Source organism: Juglans regia, chromosome 2, assembly GCF_001411555.2.
Source record: "Juglans regia cultivar Chandler chromosome 2, Walnut 2.0, whole genome shotgun sequence".
Classification (NCBI taxonomy): Eukaryota; Viridiplantae; Streptophyta; class Magnoliopsida; order Fagales; family Juglandaceae; genus Juglans; species Juglans regia.
In genome coordinates, this window is record NC_049902.1 from 31,243,962 (window position 1) to 31,270,587 (window position 26,626).

The 26,626-nt window shown below is 32.6% G+C and overlaps 3 protein-coding genes across 3 annotated transcripts; 2 read left to right on the plus strand and 1 right to left on the minus strand.

The window, feature by feature from the left end:
- Positions 1-217: 217 nt before the first annotated feature.
- Positions 218-4,907, minus strand: LOC109014446 (O-glucosyltransferase rumi homolog). The gene is made up of 6 exons (XM_018996915.2): positions 4,641-4,907; positions 3,965-4,527; positions 1,133-1,325; positions 971-1,035; positions 666-876; positions 218-555 (listed from the first exon to the last, which is right to left on the minus strand). The coding sequence occupies exons 1-6, from the start codon at positions 4,791-4,793 to the stop codon at positions 286-288; spliced, it is 1,455 nt and encodes a 484-aa protein (XP_018852460.1). The 5' UTR covers positions 4,794-4,907; the 3' UTR covers positions 218-285.
- Positions 4,908-6,676: 1,769 nt separating this feature from the next.
- On the plus strand, positions 6,677-7,782 carry LOC109014525 (heavy metal-associated isoprenylated plant protein 39-like; the record flags this gene model as incomplete). Its single annotated transcript, XM_018997024.1, has 3 exons — positions 6,677-6,896; positions 7,051-7,138; positions 7,604-7,782. Coding segments are annotated over exons 1-3 (276 nt in total), but the record flags the coding sequence as incomplete, so codon positions are not given.
- Positions 7,783-25,188: 17,406 nt separating this feature from the next.
- On the plus strand, positions 25,189-26,280 carry LOC109014523 (protein LURP-one-related 4-like). The gene is made up of 3 exons (XM_018997020.2): positions 25,189-25,488; positions 25,731-25,970; positions 26,133-26,280. Exons 1-3 carry the CDS (start codon positions 25,222-25,224, stop codon positions 26,265-26,267), a joined length of 642 nt encoding a protein of 213 aa, XP_018852565.1. The 5' UTR covers positions 25,189-25,221; the 3' UTR covers positions 26,268-26,280.
- The last annotated feature ends 346 nt before the right edge of the window (positions 26,281-26,626 follow it).

A 26,626-nucleotide genomic window follows, 5' to 3' on the forward strand; every position in this document is an offset into this window, starting at 1 on the left:
TATATATATATATATATATGAGTAATGTTACATATAGTCGTAAAATGCGCAAATGTCATGCAGTCGTTTTGAAAAAGAGTGGAGTCTACTTATAAAAAAATAATTTCTTTTCATGTGGGTTCTATATTTATTTACTTTTTTTAAAATGACTATACGTCGCTTGCACACTCACAACTATAAATATTATTTCTATATATATATATATATATATTTCCCCAGTAGTACTTCTCCACTCGCCTTATTATATTGATGTTGTTCCTATAAAAATTTCCAGGAACCCGGGGTTCATAATATTTTAGGAGGCGGCATGGTGCATGGGCTCGTCACAGAGGGCCCCTTCACCAAGGACTCCAACATGAACTTCTTCTCCAACCCATTTGAAGAGCTGCAGGCCATAATCTCTGAGCACAGCTCCACAGCTCCCTCTGGAATTCGAGGCTCAAATTTCAAGAGCCCAGCATATTCATTCAGCATGTGGAACATATAATCATATACATTCTCCATCTTCAGCTCTTCTTGAATGAAGCCACTCGCTGCTTTTCCTATAGCTTGTGCCTATAAACGCATCGCGATCGTACGTGCATGCATGAAGGTTTTTACGTAAGTATTTTGGGAATTATTAAGAGACCGATCGATCAGAAGAAATGAAGTCTAGAAAGTCTCACTTTTTTCTTGTGCTTGTTTCCCCAATCTACAGCAAATTTAATGGATCTGCACTTGTCGTCGTCCCTTATAGGCCAGTAGTGATGAAAAGGTTGCAGACTTCTTGTGAAGAAATCGTAGTAGCGTGGTTTTACAAGCAGCGTGGTAGAATCACAGGCTAGAATGTATTTTTCACTCACAGACCATGCCCATCCTTCGATATAGATCTTGTATCTGTGAAAATTAAATGGAAATGTATAATAGTCTAAGATTAGATTACATGCAATAAACAAGAGCATCACGTATGTGTATATTTATATATATACACCTGTGGGTGCATTGGCTTGCTAAGTCCGATTGCTTATATCCTTGCTGAGATTCAAGGATCCAGTCCTGCATGATTAGCCAAAGAGATGTGATGATTTCTAGCAGTGGAAATAAGTAATTTTCTTGGGAAAGTGTAGGAGATCAAAGTATTAATTCTAATTACTTGGATATATAAGCGAGCATTCCAGTCCAGTGTGTCAGAAAGATTGCATTTGAGAAGGTCTCTCCTGGTTTCAGATACAAAAGGGTTTCCTTTCCAATAGGCATATGGTTCCCTGTCCATCCATTTGCTTCTATTGTTGCCTTCTTTTAGGTCTTTCAGCAAACTTTCCCATGGCTTTATATTTATCTCAGCCCTACATAATATATAAAGTACGCAGATTTTGTGTGTGAATAAAAAATACATCCCCTTGCTTGGATCGATTCAGCAAAGAGCTATATCACCGCGAAAAGGAGAATGGTAACCCAATCCTGAAAGTCATGCATGTAGAGGAAATTCAACGAGGATTAATATAACGTGTGATCTATCTAGTTTTGAAAAAAAGGCCTGGTTTGGATAGTAAAGTCTTTCTAACTCAATAGGCCAATTATTTCTTGTAAAAAATGATTATTATTATTTTTTATTAAAATGAGTTTATTTTTGTCGAAAATAATCATTTTGGTCACAAATAATCCGTCATAAATACTCGTTTCTCTTTTAGTACGATCATCTCATTTCATCTCAATATCCAAACATTACGAAAGTATACAAATTCTTTTCAATTTCAAAATTTTAACAGTTTTTTCATCTATTTATTACCTAATTATTATAATTTTCACAGACTTCCAAACAAAATACAAAAAACAATTCAATTTTTTTAAATTTCAAAACAAAAATAATATTTTAACTTTATAATATTTTTATTCAATTTTTCCTCTTATTTTCTAAATTTTCATAAAACATATTAACTCAAACCATTTCATTACGATTCACAAACGATTTCACTACTATTCACAAATCGTCTCATCTTAATTATCTCACTATCCAAACGAGACCTAGGCCTTAGGAAAATTTTTTATTGTCATTATGCTAATGATGATAAAATCTATAATAAAAAGTAATGTTATATACAGCTTTAGAGTACATGTACAAGTCTCGCATACTCCCTTTAAAAAATGTGAAGTTCACTATTAAAAAAATAATTTTTTCACGTGAGTCTTAAATTTATTTATTTTTTTTAAAGATCATTTCTCTTTATCAAAATGTCATTTTTTACAGTACACCCTAAGACTGCAAATATCATCCTAAAAATTTGCTCGGTTTGGATACACAAAACCTCTTATCTCATCTCATCATTACAACTTTTCCAAAACTCCCACACAAATTATAATAAACAATTTAACTTTTTCAAATTTCAAACAAAAAATATTATTAAAAAATTATATTCTAACAATATTTTATTAAATTTTCAACAAAATATATCATCTCATCTTAACTACGTAACCAGACGTAACCTAGCGTCTAGATTGTGATTCTTAGGGGTGTAACCTGTCCGGTCCGGTCCGATTTTGGACAAAATCTAAGACTGACCGGTATGTACCGGTTTTGTATTTTCCAAAACCGATTACGTACTAGTTACCCTTTTAAACCGGTACTTTCGGTTTTATCGATTTCCGGTCCGGTCCGGTTTTCTAGTTTTTTTAAAATGTAAATTTCACAATTTGTCATTAAAAATTTGTTTATAAAAAAAAAAAAAACTTTTAGTATTAATTATAAGTATAACTATAATCTATAGTCTATATTAGACTATTAGTATTATTTATAAACTTATATATTAATATTAACATTTAATGTAATAATTTATAAATTATATTATGAAATTATTTCATATATATATGTGTATATATATATGAAATTATAAATTAACATTTAATGTATAAATTTATAATTATACATTATATATAAAACTTATTTATATTAATATTTAATATATATTTAAAATATTTTGTATAAAACTTATATATAAAAATATTATTTTTTATTTTTTTCAATCAACCGATCCGGTCCGGTCCAAAAAATCCTAAAATCGGAACCGGACCAAAACTGGCTGGTTTTTACATTTTAAAAACCAGTCCGGTTCGGTCCGGACCGGTTTTCCGGTTTTTCGATTTGAGTTTACTACCCTAGTGATCCTCTATTCAACATACAAACATGGTGTACTTAGGCTACGTTTGCATGTTGAACTTAGTTCAGTTTAGTTGAATTCTTATAAATAGTAGTGAGTTGAGTAGTAGATGGAGTTATGTGAGGCCTATCTAAACTGAGTTTAAAGTGTATTTAGATGTTAAAATGAGTTTAATACTTTTTATGAGAAATTGAAAAAAATTATAGATCTCACATATAAAAATATTTTAAATTAAAAAATGTTGTGGATCTTATATATAAGAAGATTTTGAGTTGATATGAGTTTAATAATTTGAGAGTTAGGTATTAATATATTATATTTAACTTAAAATTAGACCGAACTCAACTTACAGCTGAGTTCGGAAACCAAAAGCAACCTAAAAAAAGATTTATACGTTGTAATTTTGTATCCACATATAACTAATCTCCTAATCAAATGCATTGAAAGTGTAGGCCACGTCTCCTTATCAGTGACAAGTACTTTGTCCAACTCATCAATCAATTAATTTTAAGCCCGCTGATGAGGTATGAGGGACCCCACCACGTTAAAACCTAGCGACCACTTCAAGCTCGACTTCTCGATCGAGTAGGACCCAGGCGTGCAATATTGGACTAGATTCAAATACAGAGTAGATCCAGTATTAATATAGCATGCATGTAACTCACTAACGATGTAATTATATATAACGAGAAATGCTACTTATTATTTTTATACTATATATTAATATATAATTTATTTTTTTATTTAAATATATATTTATATAAGTAAAAAATTTTAATTATAAAATAAGATAAATTAATTAAAGAGAAGCCGTCACGGCCAGTACTTACCAACCCCAGAAGGACCAGTCAGGGAAAACAATGTCCATAGTCCACCTGTCACCACAGTATCGAAACAAGGGCGGCGGGCCCGTCGTGTTTTCCCGGCGGTAATTCTTTGATCGGATGACCGGCCGGTCGTCGCAGTCAAACATCAGCTCCAAGTCCGGAACCTGCCCAGGGTACCTTCTGAGGAGCTGGAGAATCCCCCATATAGTAAAAACGTCTCTTGTTTGTATAGATTTCTTGTGCTTCTCAATATACGCCTTGCCTTTGACTATCACTAGCCGGAAATGTGCAGTCGTGTTGGCTTTCTCCACCATGTCTCTTGTTATTCCATTGGCCTTCCATGGACGTAAATCCTCGTGGATCCACCGGAAATAGTCCGGGCATACGGGTCTTGATGCTGGGTCGAGATCATTGGGGCTGAAGCTTGTAGGGTAATTTGTTGGACAGCTTTGTGTTTGGTTTCTTGTGGAACAGTTTAGTGGGATTTCAAGTTTCTTGGTGGGTTTTTTATGTTTTTCAGAGATTCTTTTAGTCAAGTTCCTAGAATTGTAAGCGGAGAATATAGACTGCAAGAAAGAGAGAGACAGAAAAAAAAATGACAAAGCGAAGAACAATATGATCTATATATATATATATATATAAACTGCTACTATTAATTATGAGCTAAGAGAGTACTTACAGTGTTAATCCGAACAGAAGACATAAAGGTTAGGGTGATAAAAATGAGAAAAAAGAGGATGGTGGTGGAGGCTGCTCCGGGTCCCTTCTTCAACCGGGGCTTCCATGTGGTTGTCCCTGAGAAAATTCCAGCAAATCCAGATCTGCGCAACATGATCAGGGCGCCTGCCTCAATTTCTTCCTATACTTTCTTTCTTTCTATGTTGTATTGCAGAGAGAATGACAGATGATCAAGTATCATTCGGAAAAACTATTATTTGAATAATGCTACTCTTCAATATCCCTTTATATTATTATTATCATCTCGGATGTAATATTAAATAATTAAAAATTATTTATTATATTCATTTGTCAGCTTATCATTTAATAACATAAAAAAAAATGTTAAAAGGATGATCATAAAAAAAATGATAAATAAATTTTTCTTATATTTTTTAGAAATCTCTCATTCATTTCTAAAAATCTTATGATCAATTAGAAGAAAAGTCAAATTATACAGCTTCCAACCTGATTTCTTTGTGATCCACAAAACCTTAGTGTCGGTTATGGAATTTGATGAGTGCCAAATGTCTTGATCACGTTGAAGTCTAATTATATAATTGAGTAGGCCAGGTGACATGACTAAGGAAGCAACAACTCATTCAAAAACTAATCCTGCAATTTCACGTTTGAAAAACACTACTCTGCCGTCTCAACGCGGGTACCGTTCCATGATTTTTTTTTTTTAATTTAATGATGATAGAAGTGATTTTAAATATGTTGATATATATTTTTAATTTTTTAAAAATATAAAAAAATAAAAACACAAAAAGTTAATTAGGATCAATTCAAATTAAATATTCTGGATGATAGAGTAGTCCAACTCTTCACGTTTAAAAAAAAAAAAAAAAAAAATCGTGACAAGATCATTCTTCTTAAAAATCTGATTTGCTCACAATTTTCAGGATCTCTATCAGGCGATTCTTGAGTCATAAATAGGGTCAAAAATATTTTCCAGAGGCAGCCTGCAATCTATGATCCAAATCTCATTAAAATTTTACAGAAAAACAAATTAGAACTATGACGAAATCTTAGCAGGTCGAATTATCAAATTAGACCGCCATAACAACAAATCAGACTCTACACCCAACAAAAACTCGAATTGTAAATGCAAAAAGGCCTAAAGCATAGGCCGCGGCTCGTCTCCTAGATTTCCTGGCCCTTCTCAAAGTTTGCTACCAACATGCAATCATTTTATGGACTCTTTAATCCTATATATTTGGAATTTTAAAGATTATGTCATTCACATGACAATCTAGCTGGTTTAGGACAAAATAATTTTATTAAGAGAAAATATACTTACAACCGTGAATTGCGTAACCGCCGTGTAATCGCTTTGAAAAAAATAAATAAAACATGGGACCTACATGAAAGAAATTAATTTTTTAATAGTGGACTCCACTCTTTTTCAAAGCGATTACGCGGCGGTTACGCACTTCACGATTGTATGTAGAATTACTCTTTTATTAATATTGTTCCATTTCATCTATTTCCTTGGTTAATGAAAACACTTTCTCCAGAGTATTTATATATATATATACACGTGTGTGTGAAATCAGCTTGCAATTGGTGGTAACTAAACCTACATTTAGATGTTCAGATAATTTCAGATGATCTGTAAATAGTAGTAAAAAAATAATAAATAATAGTAAAATAATCTCACCTACCGGACACAGCTTAAGAGTAACGCACAGATCAAGAAACAATCCTATTAGAGTGAAACGACAAAAATTAAGATTGCAAGCATATATTTTGGACCCAAGAATCAATTAGTTGGAAATGATGCATGCAAAAGTTCCAAATGAAGGGTGCTTCTCACTCCTACACATTTTTTTTAATACAATGGAAGAAGAGGATAGAGAAAGTTGGATCTTTTTTCTTTTCTCATACCTAAACGTTTTTTTAATACAATGAATAAAGGAAGAGGCAACAGAAAGTGGGATTTAATTTTCCTTAATCATCATGTGGAGGACAAAATCTAAAAGGAAGCAAGAAGAATGCCACCATTTTGAATTAGTGGCCTACAGACTACAAAGTTGACTGCATGATAAGCCAGTACTACTGGGCCGGGACTGCATGCTATATATAAATATGCGCGCGCGTGTACATGTACCGTTACTACTACTGTCGACTGTCACAGAGCTTTGCAACTTGATCGGTCTTCTGGTTTTCCATTTACATCTCTTAAATATCACAGATTCGATCTCTAATGGCTCAGGTATGTGTGTGTGTGTATTGTCTTAAACAGCTAGCTAGCTTTTGATCGATCTCCTTACGAACATAATATATAATCTCTTTAATTTATGATCATCTTTTACTGTAACGTTTGAATGTCTTCGAACGCCTTTCTTATAAAGTTCATCATGTGAAAGATTTTGCAGAAGGTGGTTTTGAAAATCATGACTATGGATGATGAGAAGACAAAACAGAAAGCTATAGAGGCTGTAGCCGATGTTTACGGTAGCTAGCTAGCCTGGCTTGCTAGTCAAAGTAAATATATATATATATATATATATATGTATATATATATGTGCAACATTTAGTTTTTTAATTTGCTTCGGGCGATCGAAAGTTTCAGATCATAAATATTAATGCTAATTTCTATATGATATTAATTGTTGTCTCCTATTTAATTCCCATAAAACTTAATTATTTGATCACTGATCATGATCATTGATCAGTTCGTAAATAAACGTCAAAATTCTCGATCCATCACGTTCAAATTAAAGAAATATTTAATTATATAAGTGATCAGCATCATTGAATTTTCCAACTAACCACATGATCAATATAATATTATTGATACGTACAAATCTCTAATATTAGTGATGAAAGTCTAATGAGTGTATACATTTTGACTTGCATGCTTATATAATTAATTTTGTGCAACTGGCTGTGATCTGCATGTTCATGTTCTGCATGCAGGAGTTGATTCAATTGCAGTTGATCTAAAGGAGCAGAAGCTGACCGTCATAGGAGAAATGGACACAATTGCGATGGCGAAAAAGCTGATCAAGAAGATAGGAAAAATAGACATTGTATCGGTTGTACCTGCCAAAGAAGAGAAGAAATTAGCTGCGGATCAGAAGAAAGAAGAAAAGAAAGATGCAAATAAATAAATAATTATTAAATATTATTAGAGTACGTACTAGTTAACTTCTTGGGCAATTAATATATAGTTATATATAATATTGCAGTGTATTTTCTAGTACTAGCAATTATTTATTATCTGATCCGCATCATTTATGCAAGTGATTGTTTTTTTTTCACCTACTATCATTACAAAAGAATTTGGAGACGATTATGCGAACAATGATCCACATTAATTAATGAGCTTTTAATTATAATATTCGTACTATTTTTTACACGTGGCGAGGAAGCTGATCATTCTATATAGAAACTAGCTAGTTTAATGATGTCATGAATACTAATTGGTGACATCAAGCTAGTTTCTATATACATCAATTAATTATATATAATAACGTATGTTTTGCACTTTGAAATTAATATATATATATATATATATATTTATATATATTGATCAATTTTCGTGAGGGCCAACTGTAAAAGATGTAGATGGTGATGACAAACTTAGAAACCATTTGTCATGCACTAATAAAGAGATTCGATCTTCAGGTAATTGAAACCCTTTTGAACTATAAATAATAAATATATATATAATTAATTTGATAGCTAAGGCGGTGTAAATTGCTTTATTCTCTTGTCAAATGAACTATTTGCCGTCGTATCCTGCTTTCCGGATTAAAGTTGCTAGCTAGGAGTCCTAGCTAGCTAGTCTCGTGATTTTGATTCCTACAAAAGAAGATTATTTAATTAATTAAGAAAGTTTCACGCATGGGAAAGACAAGCTGGTGAATCTTGTCTCTTGCTTTTAGATGACGAATATAAAAATTCATCGTGTCCTCATCAGTGTTATGCATGGTCATACATATATATATATTTATATATATATATATATATATATATATATGTAGAGAGAAAACCTTGGAAAACTATATGATCAGCCTTAACCATTGCTTAATTTATAATATTTTGAATGAATATAAAAGTAATGGTAGAAAATTTGGTCACGTTACTTAAGATAATAAATAAGAAATTCTTATTCTTTATAAATGATTTCAATAGACTTAAATTATAACACTGGTTAGTCTTTTAGAATATAGAATAGTTTGAAACACATATAATGCATTAGCATCATATTCTCAGAGGTAACTCCAATCGGTCAGGCCAATACGGTGGACATATTATATATAGTAGGCCTGTGCATAAAAGACCCTAGACCCGATTCGTCCGTCATATTCGACCTGGCCCACCCGAATAAAGTCAGTTTCATCGGGTCTTAACTCTAATACGGGTTTAAACATCCCATTATCGGTCGAAAGACTTGAAACCGATGACCGAAAACTCATTTCTTCTCCTCAAACCCTAGCCACCATCTCCGTTCTTCGTTTGTTGTCGCTGTTCTCCGTCAACCTTTAGTTGTTGCTCCCCTCTATTGTTTCTCTACCTTGTGTCCATATCTGCACACTCTCACTCGACGGTACTTCTCCGTCTGCCCCACTCTCTCCTGCTCCGATCCATCACATGTTACTCTCTCTTACTATCTCTCTCTTTTGCTTAACTCTTGATCTTTGGAGAGTCATTGCTAAGTTGATCTTGGTGGTTCCTCTCTTCAACATTAATTGTGTCCATGACTTTCTTTTTTTGTGTCTAAGACTTTTCTTGCCTGATTTGAGTCTCAACTGTTCTCTTATGCTTGGGTTTAAAGAGGAAAAAAATAGATCGATCCTTTGGGTATTTTTTTTAAGATCGACTTTTCTCGGGATTTACGGTCTTCAAGTTCTTTTTAATTTTGTTTTATTTTTTGCATGGTTTCTGGGTATTGGGGTTGGAATTAAGAAATCTTTTATGATCCAAACTGAGACTAAGATGATCAGTATTCATGAGTCCTTTCCATTTATTAAGAAATCTTTGGTAATCCCTAAGGCGCCAGTTCTGGAACCAACCAATCCCAATATCATTTGGACTCTATTCGGTTTGGAATCCCAAACAAAGATTATAAATACACGTATCACATTCCTTGCAATTTGCTTTTGCTCCAATTGGTTGCTTAGATAGTATAGGGAAAGGAAAGAAATCGACAATTTTGAATTCTTCAATTACATGAGAAATAAAATTCCACATTTGGCTCATAGGACTTTATGGATATGAACTTCAGATTTCAGTAGCTTGGAAGCACCAAAATATATCGACAAACTGTTCCATGGTTCTAATATATATAAATATATATATATTTTTTTTCTCTCAGTTTTGAGTTGTAGTGCAAGTTATTGTAATCATTGTTGTTGGACATCTCTGCATTGTTGTACTCTTTGTTGGCCTTTAGACCAATTACTTAGAGATACAAATTGTTGGATTGCTCTAGGAGTTTTCAATTTGCTGTCAGATCCAGGGTTCTGGGCCCTGATGTCCATAAGGATATTTCTCTAGGAGTTTTTAGGCTTTTACATAGGGAGATGGTTTTTGACAGTGTTATTTTTGGTCTGGTTCTTTGCCTTTTTTTTTTTTTTAATGTAAAATTTCTTGTTGAGGTCTGACAACCATTTGACATGGTCCTTGGCATTCTTGTGCCTGGGAAGGTGCCTTCTGTCTTCAGTCTCTGCATAAGGGAATGATTGGCCTTTGTAGAATTTCGATGTCCAAAGTATTGCCTGGCATATGTGGAAGAAAGGAATCTGTCGGTCTCTCCCTGTATTTTGTTGATTCTAAAGTTAGTTATAGAGTTGATAACGTTTTTCTTAAATTCTCAATAAATTGGTTAGTGTCTGCCATATATCACTTAAGTTATGGTTTTTTATCTTCTTCTTTTTATCTTTTTTTTTTTTTTTTTTTTTGCCAGATCGGAAGTTATTAGTTACCTTTAATGTGTCCAAACTTATGTTCTATTCCTATATGTGATCATTCTGCCTGACATTTGATATCTGCTTTGTTTGGTACTTAAACGTATCACTTGTTAGGAAAGCTGTAGCTAGCCATTAAAATTGCTATTGGGTCTAGTGTTTGATGGACTCATGAGAAGAAACACGAGTAGCTTTGAGAAGAATTTGCGTTGTTGGGCCCTAATGGTAATATCTTAATTAAAAAAATTCTTTTAGCATCACTAATATCTTGATTTTTGTATGTTATATTATATGTTAGTAATAATGAGACTGCTACTCCTTTGAAAAATAGATCACAAATGGCTTCAAATGTTAACTTGTCTAGTATCACAAGTCTTCCTCCTCATAAAAGGAGGGCAAATAAGGATCCCTCAACAGTGTGAGATCATTTCACTAAAATAGATGGATGCCCTTTAAATAACCCAAAAGCGAAGTGTAATTATTGTCATAAGATTTACTCTTGTCATCCCAAAAGACATGGTACATCAAGTATGTTGTAGCATCTTGGTACTTGTAAGCAACATCCTCATAGAATCAGACTTATGGATCAACAGACTATGAGTCATGAATGGGCTCTTGAGGGAATTAAAGATAGTGATGTCAATAACTCGACAAATGCACATAAGTTTGATTCTAAATTTGTACAAATGACAATTGCTGAAATGATAATTTGTGATGGGCTTCCATTTAGGATACTAGAAGCATGAGGATTTAGGAAGATATGTAGATTACTTGAACCAAGGTTCCAAATGCCATCTCGAACCACTGTAGCGAGCGACTGTATTAAACTATTTAAAATGGAGAATGAGAAGTTAAGGAAAATATTTAAGACGGTTGGGTGGGTTAGTTTAACTACTGACACACGGACGTCGATTCAAAACTTAAATTATATGTGTCTTACTGCACACTTTATTGACTGTGAATGGAAACTACACAAAAGAATTATAAACTTTTGTATGACCCCTAATCACAAAGGATAAACTATTGAAAAGTGTGTTGATTCATGTCTACAAGATTGATGTATTAACAAGATCTTTATTGCTACAGTTGACAATGCTTTCTCAGATGATGTTGCCATCAATTATTATTGGAAGTTCGTAGGAGGTCATTTGTTAGATGGGAAGTATATTCACATCAGGTGTTGTGTTCATATTATGAACCTCATTGTGAATGATGGGCTAAAAGATTGTAATAATTCAATCACAATGGTGCACAATACGGTTAGGTATGTTAGATCATTTCCTGCAATAATGTATTAAATTCAAAAAGTATATAGAGAATGAGAGAATTGATTGTATAAAATTGGTATACCTTTGATGTTTCCACAAGATGAATTTCGACTTATCCAATGGTAGAAGTTGCAGAAACATTTAAAAAACTATTTTTGTGATTGGAGAAGGATGATGATTTTTTTTTTCGTTAGTGTCGTAATGTGAACTTAAGCCTCCCAAACTTTAGTGATTGGGAGAGAGTTACAATATTGGTAAAGTTTTTGAATATTTTTTATGATGTTACTATGAGATTTTCTGGCTCTTTGTATGTCACATCTAATGCATATTTCTATGAGTTTTGTGATATCTAATCACATTTATCAAAAATGAATCAAAATAATGATGTAGTGTTGAAATGTATGGCGGCGAATATGAAGATTTAATATGACAAATATTGAGGATCAATCAAAAAGCCTAACTTGATGATATTTATTGTTATTCTTGATCCAATATACAAATTTAGTCTTTTGCATTTTTTATTTTAAAAAAATATATGATGGTAATTTAGTCGGAAAAATGATTACAAAAGTGAAATAATTGATGATTGACATTCACAGAGAGTATAGTGTTGTGTATGAGACTTTAAGTGGAGTTTCCTCTTCTGAGCCTCATTCCTCAGTTGATCCCAGCATAATTAATTTTGATTCTCAACAGAGCTTTTGGGTTGAGTATGAGTAAGTTATTGAATCTAATTGGATGAACAAATCGAAGATTGATCAGTACTTGAAACATGGTTGTGAGGCACGAGCTCCAAATTTTGATATTTTAGATTGGTGGAAGGTCAATGAAGTAAAGTATCATATTTTGGCAATAGTTGCACGGGATGTGATGGTCATTCTCGTTTCTACTGTTTCTTCTGAGTCAACCTTCAGTGCAGGGGGTAGTGTGCTTGACCCATTTTGTAGTTCACTATCTCTAAGAACAATCGAAGTACTCGTTTGTACACAAAATTGGTTGAAGGATCCAATACCCATTGATCTTCGTGCCTCATTGGATAATATTAAAAACTTTGAGATAGAATTAGGTAATGAACTTATTTCTTATTTATATATTTATTAAACTTTTTCATAATATTTATTTTTATATTATTTAATAATCATCATGTGTTTTTTTAGAGTTGGATCCAAAATCAAGCTTTACTTATGTTGATAAGGAGTAACTCAAGATTTATGGTTTGTATGATGGAATGCTTTTCATTTTCACTCATTTGTTAAAGAAACTAAACCACTTTGGTGTTAACTTGAATTATTTGATGTGTTATTATTGATTTGGTGTTGACTTTTTCATAATGGCAGATATGAAATAAGAGATGGGAAGCTGCTATAATTTGATCGTTGGATGCTCCCTAGTCCTCTATCAGTTGATGTTCATATTTTGTAATTTAGATAGTTTTTGTAATAGATGGCTTTTTGTTCAATTTTTTTAATTAGTTTTTCTATAGATTTAACCTGTATTATGTTAAAAAGAAGACCAATAGTAATTATCTCCCCCATTGTGACATGTAGCAGGCAGACATATATATATATAAATATATATATATATCTTTTTTTTTTTTTAAAAAATCCAACCCGAATAAAATGGGATCGGATCGAGTCGAACTAGGTCTATAATCGGTTGGTTCTCACCGGGTTGCAGGCCTAATATATAGTTGGTTGGTACAAAATACTTCCAAAATAAGGTCGATCCAGTTGATGATCAACTAACTGCCTTGCTAGCTGCTAGTTTATCATGTGGTCCTATCCTACACGTACTAAGTGAAAAAAACAAAGTGGAACTAATAGGAATCATATATCAATATTAACATTACGGTTTGCACTAACGTAAATAAAGATTATCGAATCAGAATCTTGATCTTTTGGATTTCTTATTCATGAAATTGTACTATTATAAGCTAGCTGGATCTTAACAATAATTTTAATCATATAAATATATATAGTATGATTTTTTTTTATATTTATTTTATCAATTCAACAATAATTTCAGCAATACTCACGCGGTCAGAATTTACCAATACTATATACCAAGATTTGCACGGTCCAATAGCTAGAATTATTTATTGACTAGTAGTTCTAATGCTAGCTATTTTTCTTTCATGATTTTATCCTATTAATTAGTTAAATCGGACTAATTTGACTAAGTTTACATAATTTTATAGGTCAATTAACTTACTCAAATAAAAATCACGATAGATAATAATGATATTTTCCTAGAAAACAAGACAATTAATTAAGGATAATACTAGAACCACCGCTTGGGGTTCCTGTTGGGAGCTCCCATTGGCTCTAACATGTATTTTTTTATGTGTATTTTTTTAAGTTATTTTTTATATAAATTCTTTTAACACTTTTAAATATTTTAAAAAAATAAAATAAATTTAAAACATCATTAAAAAACACTTTCGTAATCAGAAAGTAAAAAAAAAAATATTAAAAAAAGACTTCCTTAATCATAAAATAAAATAATTTTTTTTTCTAATTTTTTATTTTATTTTATAATTAAAAAAATATTTTTTAATAATATTGTAAATATTTTTTAAAATATTTAAAATTATTAAAAAAATCATATAAAAAAACGACTAAAAAAATTACGTGCTAGAGCCCAGCGAGCCAGCTGTGGCTCTAGCATTATTCATTAATTAAAGACCTACATGCAGCATCACATCATGTCTTGTGTATTCAAAGCCCAATCATCCTAGCCGTACTTGCATGCAATGGAGTCGTCGCTGTTTTGTTAGCCAAAGCCCATTAATTAAGCAATGATCCTAACCGTGCATATAATATTATGAATTGTATCGTTTTTTGTATCTTCGTTCTGAAATTATTAAGTATTCATGTATTGTACTATCACGTTCTATCAATTCATTTAATAAATTGATTAGTCGTCAAGTATATAATTAATTTTAATGATTAAGCAATAACATAGAATAAATAAAATGCGTAACACTAATTTTAGTTACGAAAAGAAACCTTTTGAAGAATTCCTTCAAGGTAAAACTCTACGGGGCAGCTAAATATAGAAAAATCAATTTTATTAGTTGAAAATCAATTATAAATAATTTTTTAATTACAAAACCTTTGTAACTAGTCTATTTTATTTGTCCAGACAAACGATCTGTTTGTCTTCTACCACAATAGCAGCCAGAATTTTTAGTAATTTTCAAACTATTGACTTTCCTTATGGAACTCCAGTAGCTGAACTCAATCACTTCAACTCTGACACAGAATAAGCACGCACTCAAATAGAGAATTGAAAAACATTAGAAAATTCTTGTGATCTTACACTCATGCACTTGGATCACTCTCTAATATTTTCAAGTTCTAAAAAATAATGATCAAAAGATAATTTCCCTCAACTGAAATCCTCATTTAAATAATATACCCAGCATTTGATCTGTAGTAGGACTCTACTGACAGATTGAGTCTGTTAGGAATTTGAGGCACAGTAGGAATCTGCTAACCAGAGGACTCTGCTGAGAACGAGTCTACCGATGCGTCTATTGACAGCTGGCGCTAAGTCTTCTCAACAGATAACTGTTCCGTTACTCAATAACTTCTAACTTTTCGAATATTAGATCACACCCTCTTGACTTATCGACTCATTATCTAATAACCACTTAATTCAAATTAAATGTTCATAGATAAAGATAAATAATATTTACATTCATCCAACTCAACAATGTAACAACTTAAACAAATCTCTATCGTCCAAGTCATCTAATCCTAGCTAACCACTTTTATACCTATAATCTCCCTCTTTGGTGGATTGGTGACAAAATACTCAGTTGATGAATGTAGTGTATACCTGAAACAAAAACAACCAGCAGACCAAGATCTCATGAAGGATCATTAACTAATAATAAAATTTTGTTCTCAAAACATTAATGTGAGACCTTACATTGTTTAGTTATAAGTTAAACCAAATATAATCAAAACAGAGAAATTAGACTTTTCTCTAAATTAGACCAGATTAAACAAAATAAGATCAATTAATCATTAGCAAAAAAAAAAAAAAACATAAGCTGCTACACTACTGCTACTCTCCCTCAATCTCTTCACATGAAACATTCAACTCTCCCTCAGCAGTACACTTAAATCCCCATAAATTTCACAATACTAAAAAAATCAATTAATTTGCTCCTCTAATATCTACTCCAAAAATTCATTTAACTCCCCCTCAGTAACACACTATCTCTTCCATTTTGTCACAAATCTATCAAGGCTTAAAGCCCCTCCTCAACAGAATCAGAAGAATAAATACCAAGCCTATGTGTGCCGAGATGAGGACACTAAGAAAGATCTTGATTTGACACTGCAAAATTTTCCTCTGATCTTAACCTAACTATGCATTTTGATAAACCTAATGTATGAGTATGAATGCATGTCAAACAATGAGCAATTGATTAAGACAACTTGGTTGAGACAAAAAACCAAACACTTGGTGGACGTTACTTGAAAACCAAGATGAACAATATCGTAACCCACACAAAAACTATCCTCAATACATGAAAATCAAGATATACCCACTATGAGAGCAAATATAGAAAACCCAACTATAAACAAAATCCAATCCGAAACCCTAACAGCACAAATAAAAAACCAAAATCCCAATCTCCACTTTTCATGTGCTCCGAACCCTAGAACTGAAAAATAGATTAAGATGAATAAAAGAAAGTAGTTACCGTGATAGAGAATCATAGATCAAGATGGTCTGGACTAGTTCTTAATCACGAGAAATCGAATATGATAACATGTGAAGTGAGGTGTGGCTAGGGCTCGAGAAAGGAGAGTGTCGTGAGTGAGTGGGTAAAAGAAAATATTGGGGGGTGGGGTTAGGGGGTCTAAGCCATGTGCGAGCCTATAGGTCTATCTGAGTGACTTAAGTCACTTGTTGCCCATCCATGCCACGCTCGGGTCTAAATCGCAAAGTCCCACTGGGACTTATATAATTAAGGCATAACTTACCCCAAAATAAAGTAGACCACTCCTTCCAGACTTATCCCAAAAACAATATGCCAAGTAAACCATCAACAAACAAACGTAAAATTAACATAAAAAAATTAAGAGAAAACCTGGAGACCAACCCATCTGTTGTCAGGAGAAAACCAGCCCTCCAATAGAAGCCTGCCATGTAAGCATTTTTATCACTATTACCATGCATTTGCCTGCACCCGAACAACAACCCACATCTCGCTTTCTTTCTATTCAAACCCAAACCCATCCTCACCCCACTCCATCTCAACCCAAACTCTATGGCACCCCACTCATCTCTGACGGTAGAGAACACGACAACTACCTCTCGAAGGAGCTCACGCTCGACAGCATAAAACACGACTAAAATGAAACAAATTCCTCTGTATTTCTCCTTTGACATGACTTGCATCCAGAGGCTAATCTTCAACGCTCATGAAAATTACAAAAACTTGCTAGAGTCAAGAACTTATGGTTGGCCTTGATAATTTGCCTATCTAATCAATGGAATTAAGATTTCAAAACCCTGCGAAAATATGGTTGGTTCGACTTTCAAAATACAAGTTCTTAAAGAATGGATGCTTCGAGCCCAGACCCAGGTGCAAGGGTGTTAACACTTCGCAACTGTTTATGTTTCTACAGTTGGACAATTTTCAGAACCAGATCAGCAGGTGTAGAAAAGTGAGCACCATCTTCCCAACAATCCTGAAAATTTGTAAAATACAGAGCAGAAAAGAATGGAGTTGAAAAATATGAAAATGTTCAGCATCAAGGTCCAATTGATTCTTGAGCATGGGAATAATTTTAAAGGTCAAGGAGAATTAAATATCATCTAAAAATTTGAGATTGAGGAAGTTGAGCAAGAACTTTCAAGTTGCTTCGTATGTGCAGATGTTTTCAAATCCCATGTACTTATGCTGCTAAATATTTCTAATCATGGTGGCGGAGACGACCGATTTCGATAGTGAACCGTCGTGGAGCTGTCTGTGCAGTGAGAAGGGTGATGAAGAGTTTCTGTGGAGAAGAAGGTGGGTTTCGAAGGAGAAGGCCAAATGGGTGTTGTTTAGCTATTGAAGGATTTAATCACCTGCAGACCAGTGTGTTGTGCTACTCTCCTTTTTCTTACATGGACCCACTTGGTTGGAGGGCTGTTTTTCGCCCAAAAACAATTGGGCTGTCCTAAAGCGGCTCTGAAAAATTAAAACTAATTGACCCTAAAAAAATATTTTAGAAAAATATTTTTCCTTTAAAAAAAATAAATAAAAAATTGAGTCAATGTGCATGTCTAAGTGCGTCACAAGTCCAATCATCATGTCACTCATATAACCAAAAATAAGATACATTCTCTTATTTGCAACAATCACAATGGTTGTTCACATTTCATAAGTTCATCAATATCAAAGTTCATATGAGTGTGTAAGTGAGAATACTTACTTCAATGAATCATATATATGTATTTTTCATCCTTTTTATTATTATTATATATATTTTTTTATTTCTTTCCATAGATACTCCCAAAAGATTGTCTCTTACCTTAAAAGTTAAATTTTATGTTAGGGTCTAGATACTTGAAAGAGTATCTCCTCCGAACATAAGTTTGCACAACCCTTGATATGTTCATTTTTATTTCTCTCTTTTTTTATTTTTTTTTTCCCCGCAATAATTAGAGCAACAAGATTTTTCCTATAAGAACTTAAGGGACAGATCCATGTAGAGTGTTTGTCTTTTTCCACAATGCATAAACACTGACTTTTTTCTATATGGATCAAACATTTATGTCCGGCAATGGGAGATCTCTTGCTTTAGTACTAGGTTAAACTACTATTAGTCAATTTAAGACATAGACTCCCCATTTGATGAGCACTTCTTAAATAATTATCGAATATGATAATAAATAATGTGAAAGTAAGTTCTTCACAGTGCATTATAATTTGACTTTGTCAAGATGAACCATAATATAATTAACATACACAAAGTTAAATGCACAAAATAGAGAGATGCTTCAGCTCAAGGAATGAAATTGTGAGGACCCGAGAACTCAAGACTTGGCACAAGCATGAATTTTGCTCAACTGAACAAAAATCAAACTGAGATACAAACCAGAAAAATAGAAGACAACCAAACCAAACTAAAATAGAAGACAAATAAACTAAACCAAATAAAATGAGCTGCAAACAAATAAAATAATGTGAAATGCATGTCCTAAACTAATTATATGCAATGAATGCAAGAATATGCAAGTGGTCCTATCAATTAATGTTACACAACATTTTCTCTAACCACCCACTTTACTTTAAATTTTAAGGCAAGCTCTACATGATCACAACTTTTTGTTGTCTTAACCTTGTTGCCAAGACAAAATTCAGACGACTCACATATCTTGACATTTATGGTGTTTATTTGTTGGCGTAACTTTTGAACTTGATTTTCAAGTGTCTTTACCTTTTTCTTTGATTTTCTTTCATCTCTATTTTTTTGAACTTTACTCAAATTAAAGCAATGTGACCTGATATGGTCAAGAATACCACAATGATGATAAATAGGAATAAACTTACTTTTGAACTTACCTCGATTATTCTCCCTTGACGTTGATCTTTCATTAGAGGCTTTCGGAATGTGAGTTTTAGATACGACCTTCTTTGGAGTTTATTCATCTTGACTTCATTTAAAAAAAATGATACATTTTGATGAAATGACAATGAATGATGAGGCTTTAAGTTCCATACCTTGGGAAGTCATGTACCCCAAACCCGTGTGATCATAACTAGATTTTTGAAAACTCAACATCTCGTCAAGTTTCTGAGTTGCATTTTTTTTTCTTTGCATTCTTGAATCTTTTTCAACTTCTTCTCAAGTACTCCTCCTTGAGCATATAATTTTGATACTTCAATTTCAAATATCTTTAGTACCTTGAACAGGTTACTCTTCTCATTTTTCACAACTATGAGCTTTTCTATACAGCTTCTTATTTAATTTCTTCAATTTGACTACTTTCACACATAGATCATTGTAGACTTCTTGTAAACTTAGCTCATGATCAGCCACAACTAGAGCAACCTCTAAAACACTATCACCATCATCACTTGCATATTTGGTTAGATTAACATCAGAAAATTCACTAACAACAGTAAAAAAGGCTATAAATGAAGTTTCATCCTCAAATGATGAACTGAAACTTTCAGAAACAAAACAGTCACTAGGTCTCGTTTGTTTTTACAGATGAGATGAGATGAGTTGAGATATAGTTAAAAATTGAATAAAATATTATTAGAATATATTTTTTTAAATTATTTTTGTTTTGAGATTTGAAAAAAGTTAAATTGTTTATTTTATTTTGTGTGAAAATTTGTGAAAGTTGTAATGATTAGATGAGATGTAATGAGATGAGTTGAGAGGAGAGGAGTTGTGAAAATAAACGAGGCTTAAGTGTAACATTAATAGCTTTTCCTTTAGTTCTTTTAAAGTTTGGATACTCAATTTTTATATGACCATAACCTGAGCATTCATGTCACTTAACTTTATCTTCTTACTCAGATTTATCTTTATTCCATTTTTCGGAATTACTCTTTTTAACAGGAAATTCCTTACCTCTCTTTCCTTTCCATTTGTTCACTTGTTGTTAAACAAATTTTTTTTGATTTTCCTTGCAATGAGATCGATATTCTCATCGTTTAGATTTTCTTCATCAGAAAAATCATCTCGATCTTCTTCCTCAGTTTTTAAAGTAATAGACTTATATTTTCTTGTTTGAGGAAGGGATGACTTATATGTTTGTAAGGAGCCGACTAGTTTTTCAACCTTAATAGCATCCAAATTCTTGCTTTTTTCAATGGCTGTAACCTTAAAATCTTTCTCACGACCCTTAAATCCTCCACCTTCTTGCATCTCCAGTTGGAATTCACAACATCTTTAAGTTTAGCATAGAAATCATTAAAACTTTCATCTTCTAGCATCTTAATCTTTTCAAGTTTTGAGGTTAGCAACTGTAAGTTTGAATTTTTTACAATCCTTATCCCTTCATGTTTAACCTCCAAGATATCTTATGTTTTTTTAGCAATCTCACATGTTGAGATTCTTTTAAAATCATCAGGAGATACAACCATGAAAATAGTGTTAAATCCTTTGCTATTTCAATTGTAATCGGTGATCTCATCTTTTGTCCAAGCATCAATAGTTGTCTCAGGATTAGTATATCCTCGCTGAACTACATACCACACACGTTCATCCAACGACTTGAGGAAAGCCCTCATACAAACTTTCCAATATGCATAGTTTTTCCCATCAAAGTGTGGCGAGATATATAACGACGAAAACATAATCTACAGGGGTAAGGACCACACTCAAATGAGTGAACCACACTCTGATGCCAATTGAAATTGTCTAAATACCCCTGTATTTTATTATCATGCTCTACCAATTCACTCAACAAATTAGTTAGTTGTCAAACGTACAATTAATTTTAATAATTAAGTAATAACATAGAATAAATAAAGTGCGTAATACTAATTTTGGTTATGAAAGGAAACCCTTTGAACAACTCCTCAAAAGTAAAACTCTACGGGACAGCCAAATCCAGGAAAATCAACTTTATTAGGTGAAAATCAATTACAAGTAATTTCTCAATTACAAAACGTTTGTAACTAAACTCTATTACTTGCCCAGACAAACGATCTGTTTGTCTTCTACTGCAGTAGCAACTAGAATTTTTGGCGATTTTCAAGCTATTGACTTTCTTTCTGGAACTCCAGTGGTTGAACTCGATCACTTCAACTCTAACACGAACTAAGCACAAACTCAAAGAGAGAATTGAAAAATTCTAGAAAATTCTTCAAAAGTGTTTTCTCACACTCATGCACTTGGATCACTCTCTAATATTTCCATGTTCTGAAAAATAATGATCAAAAGATAATTTCCCTCAGCCGAAATCCTCATTTAAATATTTTGCTCAATATTTGATCTGTAGTAGGACTCTGCAGATGAATTGAGTTTGTTAGGAATTTGAGGCACAATAGGAATCTGCTGGGAATGAGTCTGCTAACGCCTCTGTTGATACCTGGCGCTATGTCTTCTCAGTAGATAACTGTTCCGTTACTGGATAACTCCTAACTTTTTGAACATCAGATTACACCCTTTTAACTTATCGACTCATTATCTAATAATCACTTAATTCAAATTAAATGTTCATAGATAGAGATAAAAAAAAATATTTACATTCATCTAACTCAACAATGTAACAACTTAAACAAATCTCTATCGTCCTAGTCATTTAATCCTAGCCAACCACTTTTACATTTACACGTCCAAAAACTAAATATGATCAATGATAACCAAAATGATATTCCAACTGATTAGATGGCTCAAGCTCAATGACTTGTCTTGCATCCATCACTGTTAATTTCAACATCTCAATGATCCATTCACAATTAAATAAATGTGCACCTAATCTAATTAATTTGATCAGTTGATTGAAAGGGAAAAAAAAGCAATAAGGTCATGAAGAAGATCTGCATTATACATATATATATATATATAAATGATATTTGCAGTCATAGAGTACAGAAGCGATGTACACTCTTTTTTAAAAAAAATAAATAAATATGAAATCCACATGAAAAAACTAATTTTTTAATAATGGATCTTACTCTTTTTCGAAATGAGTGCATATCGCTTACACAACACACGATTCTATATAGCATCACATCACTTTCACACACACACACATAGACTATGACTGAAAACCGACATAGTCAATGCGGTTTTGTACCGGTTTTGATACAAAACCGACGTCGCACTGATGAGCCTCGATGTTAGTGTGAGTCAGTGCAGTTCATTGGTCTACCTTCAGTGTTTCTATGAACGACAGGCTGTGCCATTGGTGGGAAGAAGCAAAGGGAAGAAAAAGGCGGGGGAAGAAGAAAAATGGGGAGTTTATTAATCCTAAATCAAAACGACGTCATTTCATCTAATTTTTTCTTTATAAAAATCATAACTAAAGCAATTTAAATAAAACAACCCCGTTTTATATACATATAATATAATATATATATATATATAATCGGATAGTTCGTGGTTTTCTTAATTTTATACCGCCGATTGACTGGTTTTCCATCAGTTATTGACATGACATGTGACTTATATACGCATTAATGGACTCCAACCGCATCGGCAACAGTCTATCCCGTCAATTTCTGTACAGCCATAATATATACTTGGGTGATGCTACAGCCCCCGCTGGGGGTGTAGTGTTATTTTACATGTGTTTTGTTTAAGTAATTTTTTATATAGATCTTTTATTATTTTAAAATGTTTTAAAAAAATAAAATAAATTTAAAACATCATTCAGAAAATATTTTCTTAATCAGAAAGTAAAAAAATATATATTAAAAAATACTTTCTTAATCATGAAGTAAAATAAAAAATTATAAAAAATATTTTTTAAAAAATAAAATAAATTTAGAACATCATTAAAAATACTTCCTTAATTAGAAAGTAAAATAAAATTCATTAAAATATACTTTCTTAATCACGAAGTAAAATAAAAAAATATTTGTTTATGATTTTTTATTTTACTTCGTGATTAAGAAAGTATTTTTTAATAATATTTTGAATTTTTTTATTTTTTAAAAATATTTAAAAATATTAAAAAAATCTATATAAAAAACAATTTAAAAAAAAAACACATAAAAAATACACTAATCTCCAGCGGGAGCTCCCAGCGGGAGATATAGCATTTCCCTATATACTTTGTCGATCCATGGTGACATGACATGGGACTTATATACGCATTAATGGTACGTTGAGGAGAGCAATAGATAGATCATCTAACCGTCCTCTTATAGATAAACAAAACTAATGAAGGTAATTATTAGGAATACATGACCTACGATAATACTCGCATCTTATCACAGTAGTCTATCATATATATTATTATAAATAAATTTTTACATAAATAATTTTAATAACATGAAGTTAATTTTCTAAAAAAATAAGAGTCTAAAGTATTCTACATTTAAAAATTTCTATTAGTTTTCCTAAATGATTTTTTTTTTCTTTTTGATAAGAAGTTTTCCTAAATGATCTTTACCGTCTATTAATACCTCATGTTTTCTTAAACTTTGCTCTCTGCATGCATGCATGCATGCATGTATATATAATCAGTAGAGTTTTCATTTTCAAGATCTCGGAAGTAAGCCGTCGTGTTGATGTTACGTTACATGATTATTTTGTTGTATGAATTTGACTTACTTTGTTGATCATAAGTTTTCAATGCTACTTTTTGACAAAATACGTTCACGTACGTGTGATTGGAATCATTGCTGATGATTGCACAGATTGACACGATTAATACACGCATGGAACTCTGATCACACGAGATCTACGTATGATCCACGTGGAAATTATATATTTTTACGATTTAGAATTAATAAGAATGCTACTCTTGTTTTAAAATCTCGGAAAAAGATGTTTGTACGGTTTTAATATTTGCGCATCTCGCGCAGTTGAAAAAAAGTGGAGCATATTTCAGATGAACGCGCATAAAAATTTTTTTATGGTAGGCTATAATCTATTTAATTCGAAAAATTTACACGCTTTAAAATTATAAGACTATTTGAAATTGCATTAACGATTGTAAAAGTGCTTAAACAGTTTAAAAAGCTCTTTATTGATAAAATTAAATTGTTTAGCTGTTACATATAAAATATTTTTTTATTTTAAAAAAGTTAAAAAGTAAGTTTTAAGAAATTTGATGCTAATTTTTCTTAATGGTGATTTTTCTGATCGGAGAATCGGATCATCCTTTGGATTATGAGACTGAATTATGGTTGATCAAACACGCATACACACATATTATATATATATATATATATATATATATATGCATGTTTATATAATTATTTTCTATGTGCTCAAAGAATACAGTTTATAAGGGAAAATTCAAAGCCACTTAATAAGAAAAAGAAAGTAATTAGGGGCTGCGATTTGAAGAAAAAGTATCCCCTACATATGTCCAAAAAGACAGGCCCAAGGACAGCTTCCAGGTGCAGCTGATGAGAAACTCGTGTCCGGTTGACCCACTTTTGTCCATTATAAGCCAATTACCAAAAACTTCGTTCGGCGTTCCATCACCGAGCAGTACTAATTTTATTTGAATTCTTTGAATTCAACGGAGGAGTGCTCCTCCACTCAGCCAAGGTACTTCAAATGAACGAATAAGATTAAAGAAAGAAAGCAAAATATATATCCCCCGGCCCCCTCATAACTGTCACAATACATTATTTTATACGTTGAAGTCGCCCACAAAATATCTGGATCTGCAGGCCAGCCGGAACTTAAACCTCCAGATTATGATCTCCAAAAACCTTCACTGTCTGGATAAGATCCATCCTGATGATCACATATCGACTGTTTCTCCCATTAACTTTACGACTTCAGAAGGAGAAACATTCACTGTATGGATGGAGTCGCTTCTATACCATACATATGGTTGCACCGTCTTTAACTCCAAGGGCGAGATCGTGTATCGGGTTGATAACTACAACAAGAAGTGTAGCCATGAAGTTCATCTCATGGATCTGCGAGGAAACACTCTCTTTACTATACGACGTCGGAAGGTAACACTCGAGATCTTTACTATAAATGATTACCACCATTTTCAATTACAGCTAGCTAGCACCTTTTATCTTTCTCGATCTCTTCTTTCCAAGTAAACATCGAGGAATATTCTGGGTCTATATATTAGCCAGATCAATTGGTAGCATGCATAATTAATTGAATTACTTGGTTTATATTGGGTAAACCAAGGCCTAATTAATTGGTTTTTCTATCTGCTTTATAATTCTGAGTGCTTGCGCAGAAGTTCCATGCTTTTGGATCATGTTGGGATGGTTATAGATGTAGCGGTTCTACGATAATAAACAAGCTGGAAAAGCCGTGGTTTAAAGTTAAAAGGTATTGCAGAATGCTCATGGGAGATGTAGCTTGTCGAATTACTGTGGGGTATGATAAATATGATAAGTATTGGATTGTTAGAATATTGGGTGCAGGCAAAGCAGCATTTAGGATAGTAGACGTGGATGGGGGCGTTGTTGCTGAGGTGAGTTTTTAGCTTATATATTAGCTAACATGAAGTGCAATTTTATATGATCTCATCAGGGTGCATACGTATACGTATTAATTAAGTATTAAGTACGTAAGTCTAACATGCACTTAATTATTGGGTTCTGATCTATTGATCTGGTTTCGGGCATGCATGCAGGCAAAGCCAAAGCATTCAGGTTCGGGAGTGGTGCTGGGAGATGATGTATTGACTTTGGAGGTGGTGCCTTATATTGATCATTCCCTTATCCTAGCTCTTGTGATAGTGTATGGATTAATTAGAGGTAGACTGTAAATTAACAATCTTGATCTTGACAGAAATGCAAATTAAGGCTGTACGTCTTCATGATTAATTAATTAGCAGGCCGCCCGCTAGGGCAGCTTATATATATATATATATATACCTCTTGACTTAATTGGCAATCATTTTCCTCTTAATTTTCTGATATATAATGATCAGACATGCACTACAATAGAATTTTGTGACTAATTAATTAATGTGATGTTTGACTAATATAGAAGAGAAGGCTAGAAACTATATATATATACCTATATAATTCTTTGCATTTCGGCCAGAGATTTAGTTTAGACTCGTGCAATATAAAAGCTCCTAATTATTAACTACAAGTGAGGATATTCCTCTGCCATAAGTGA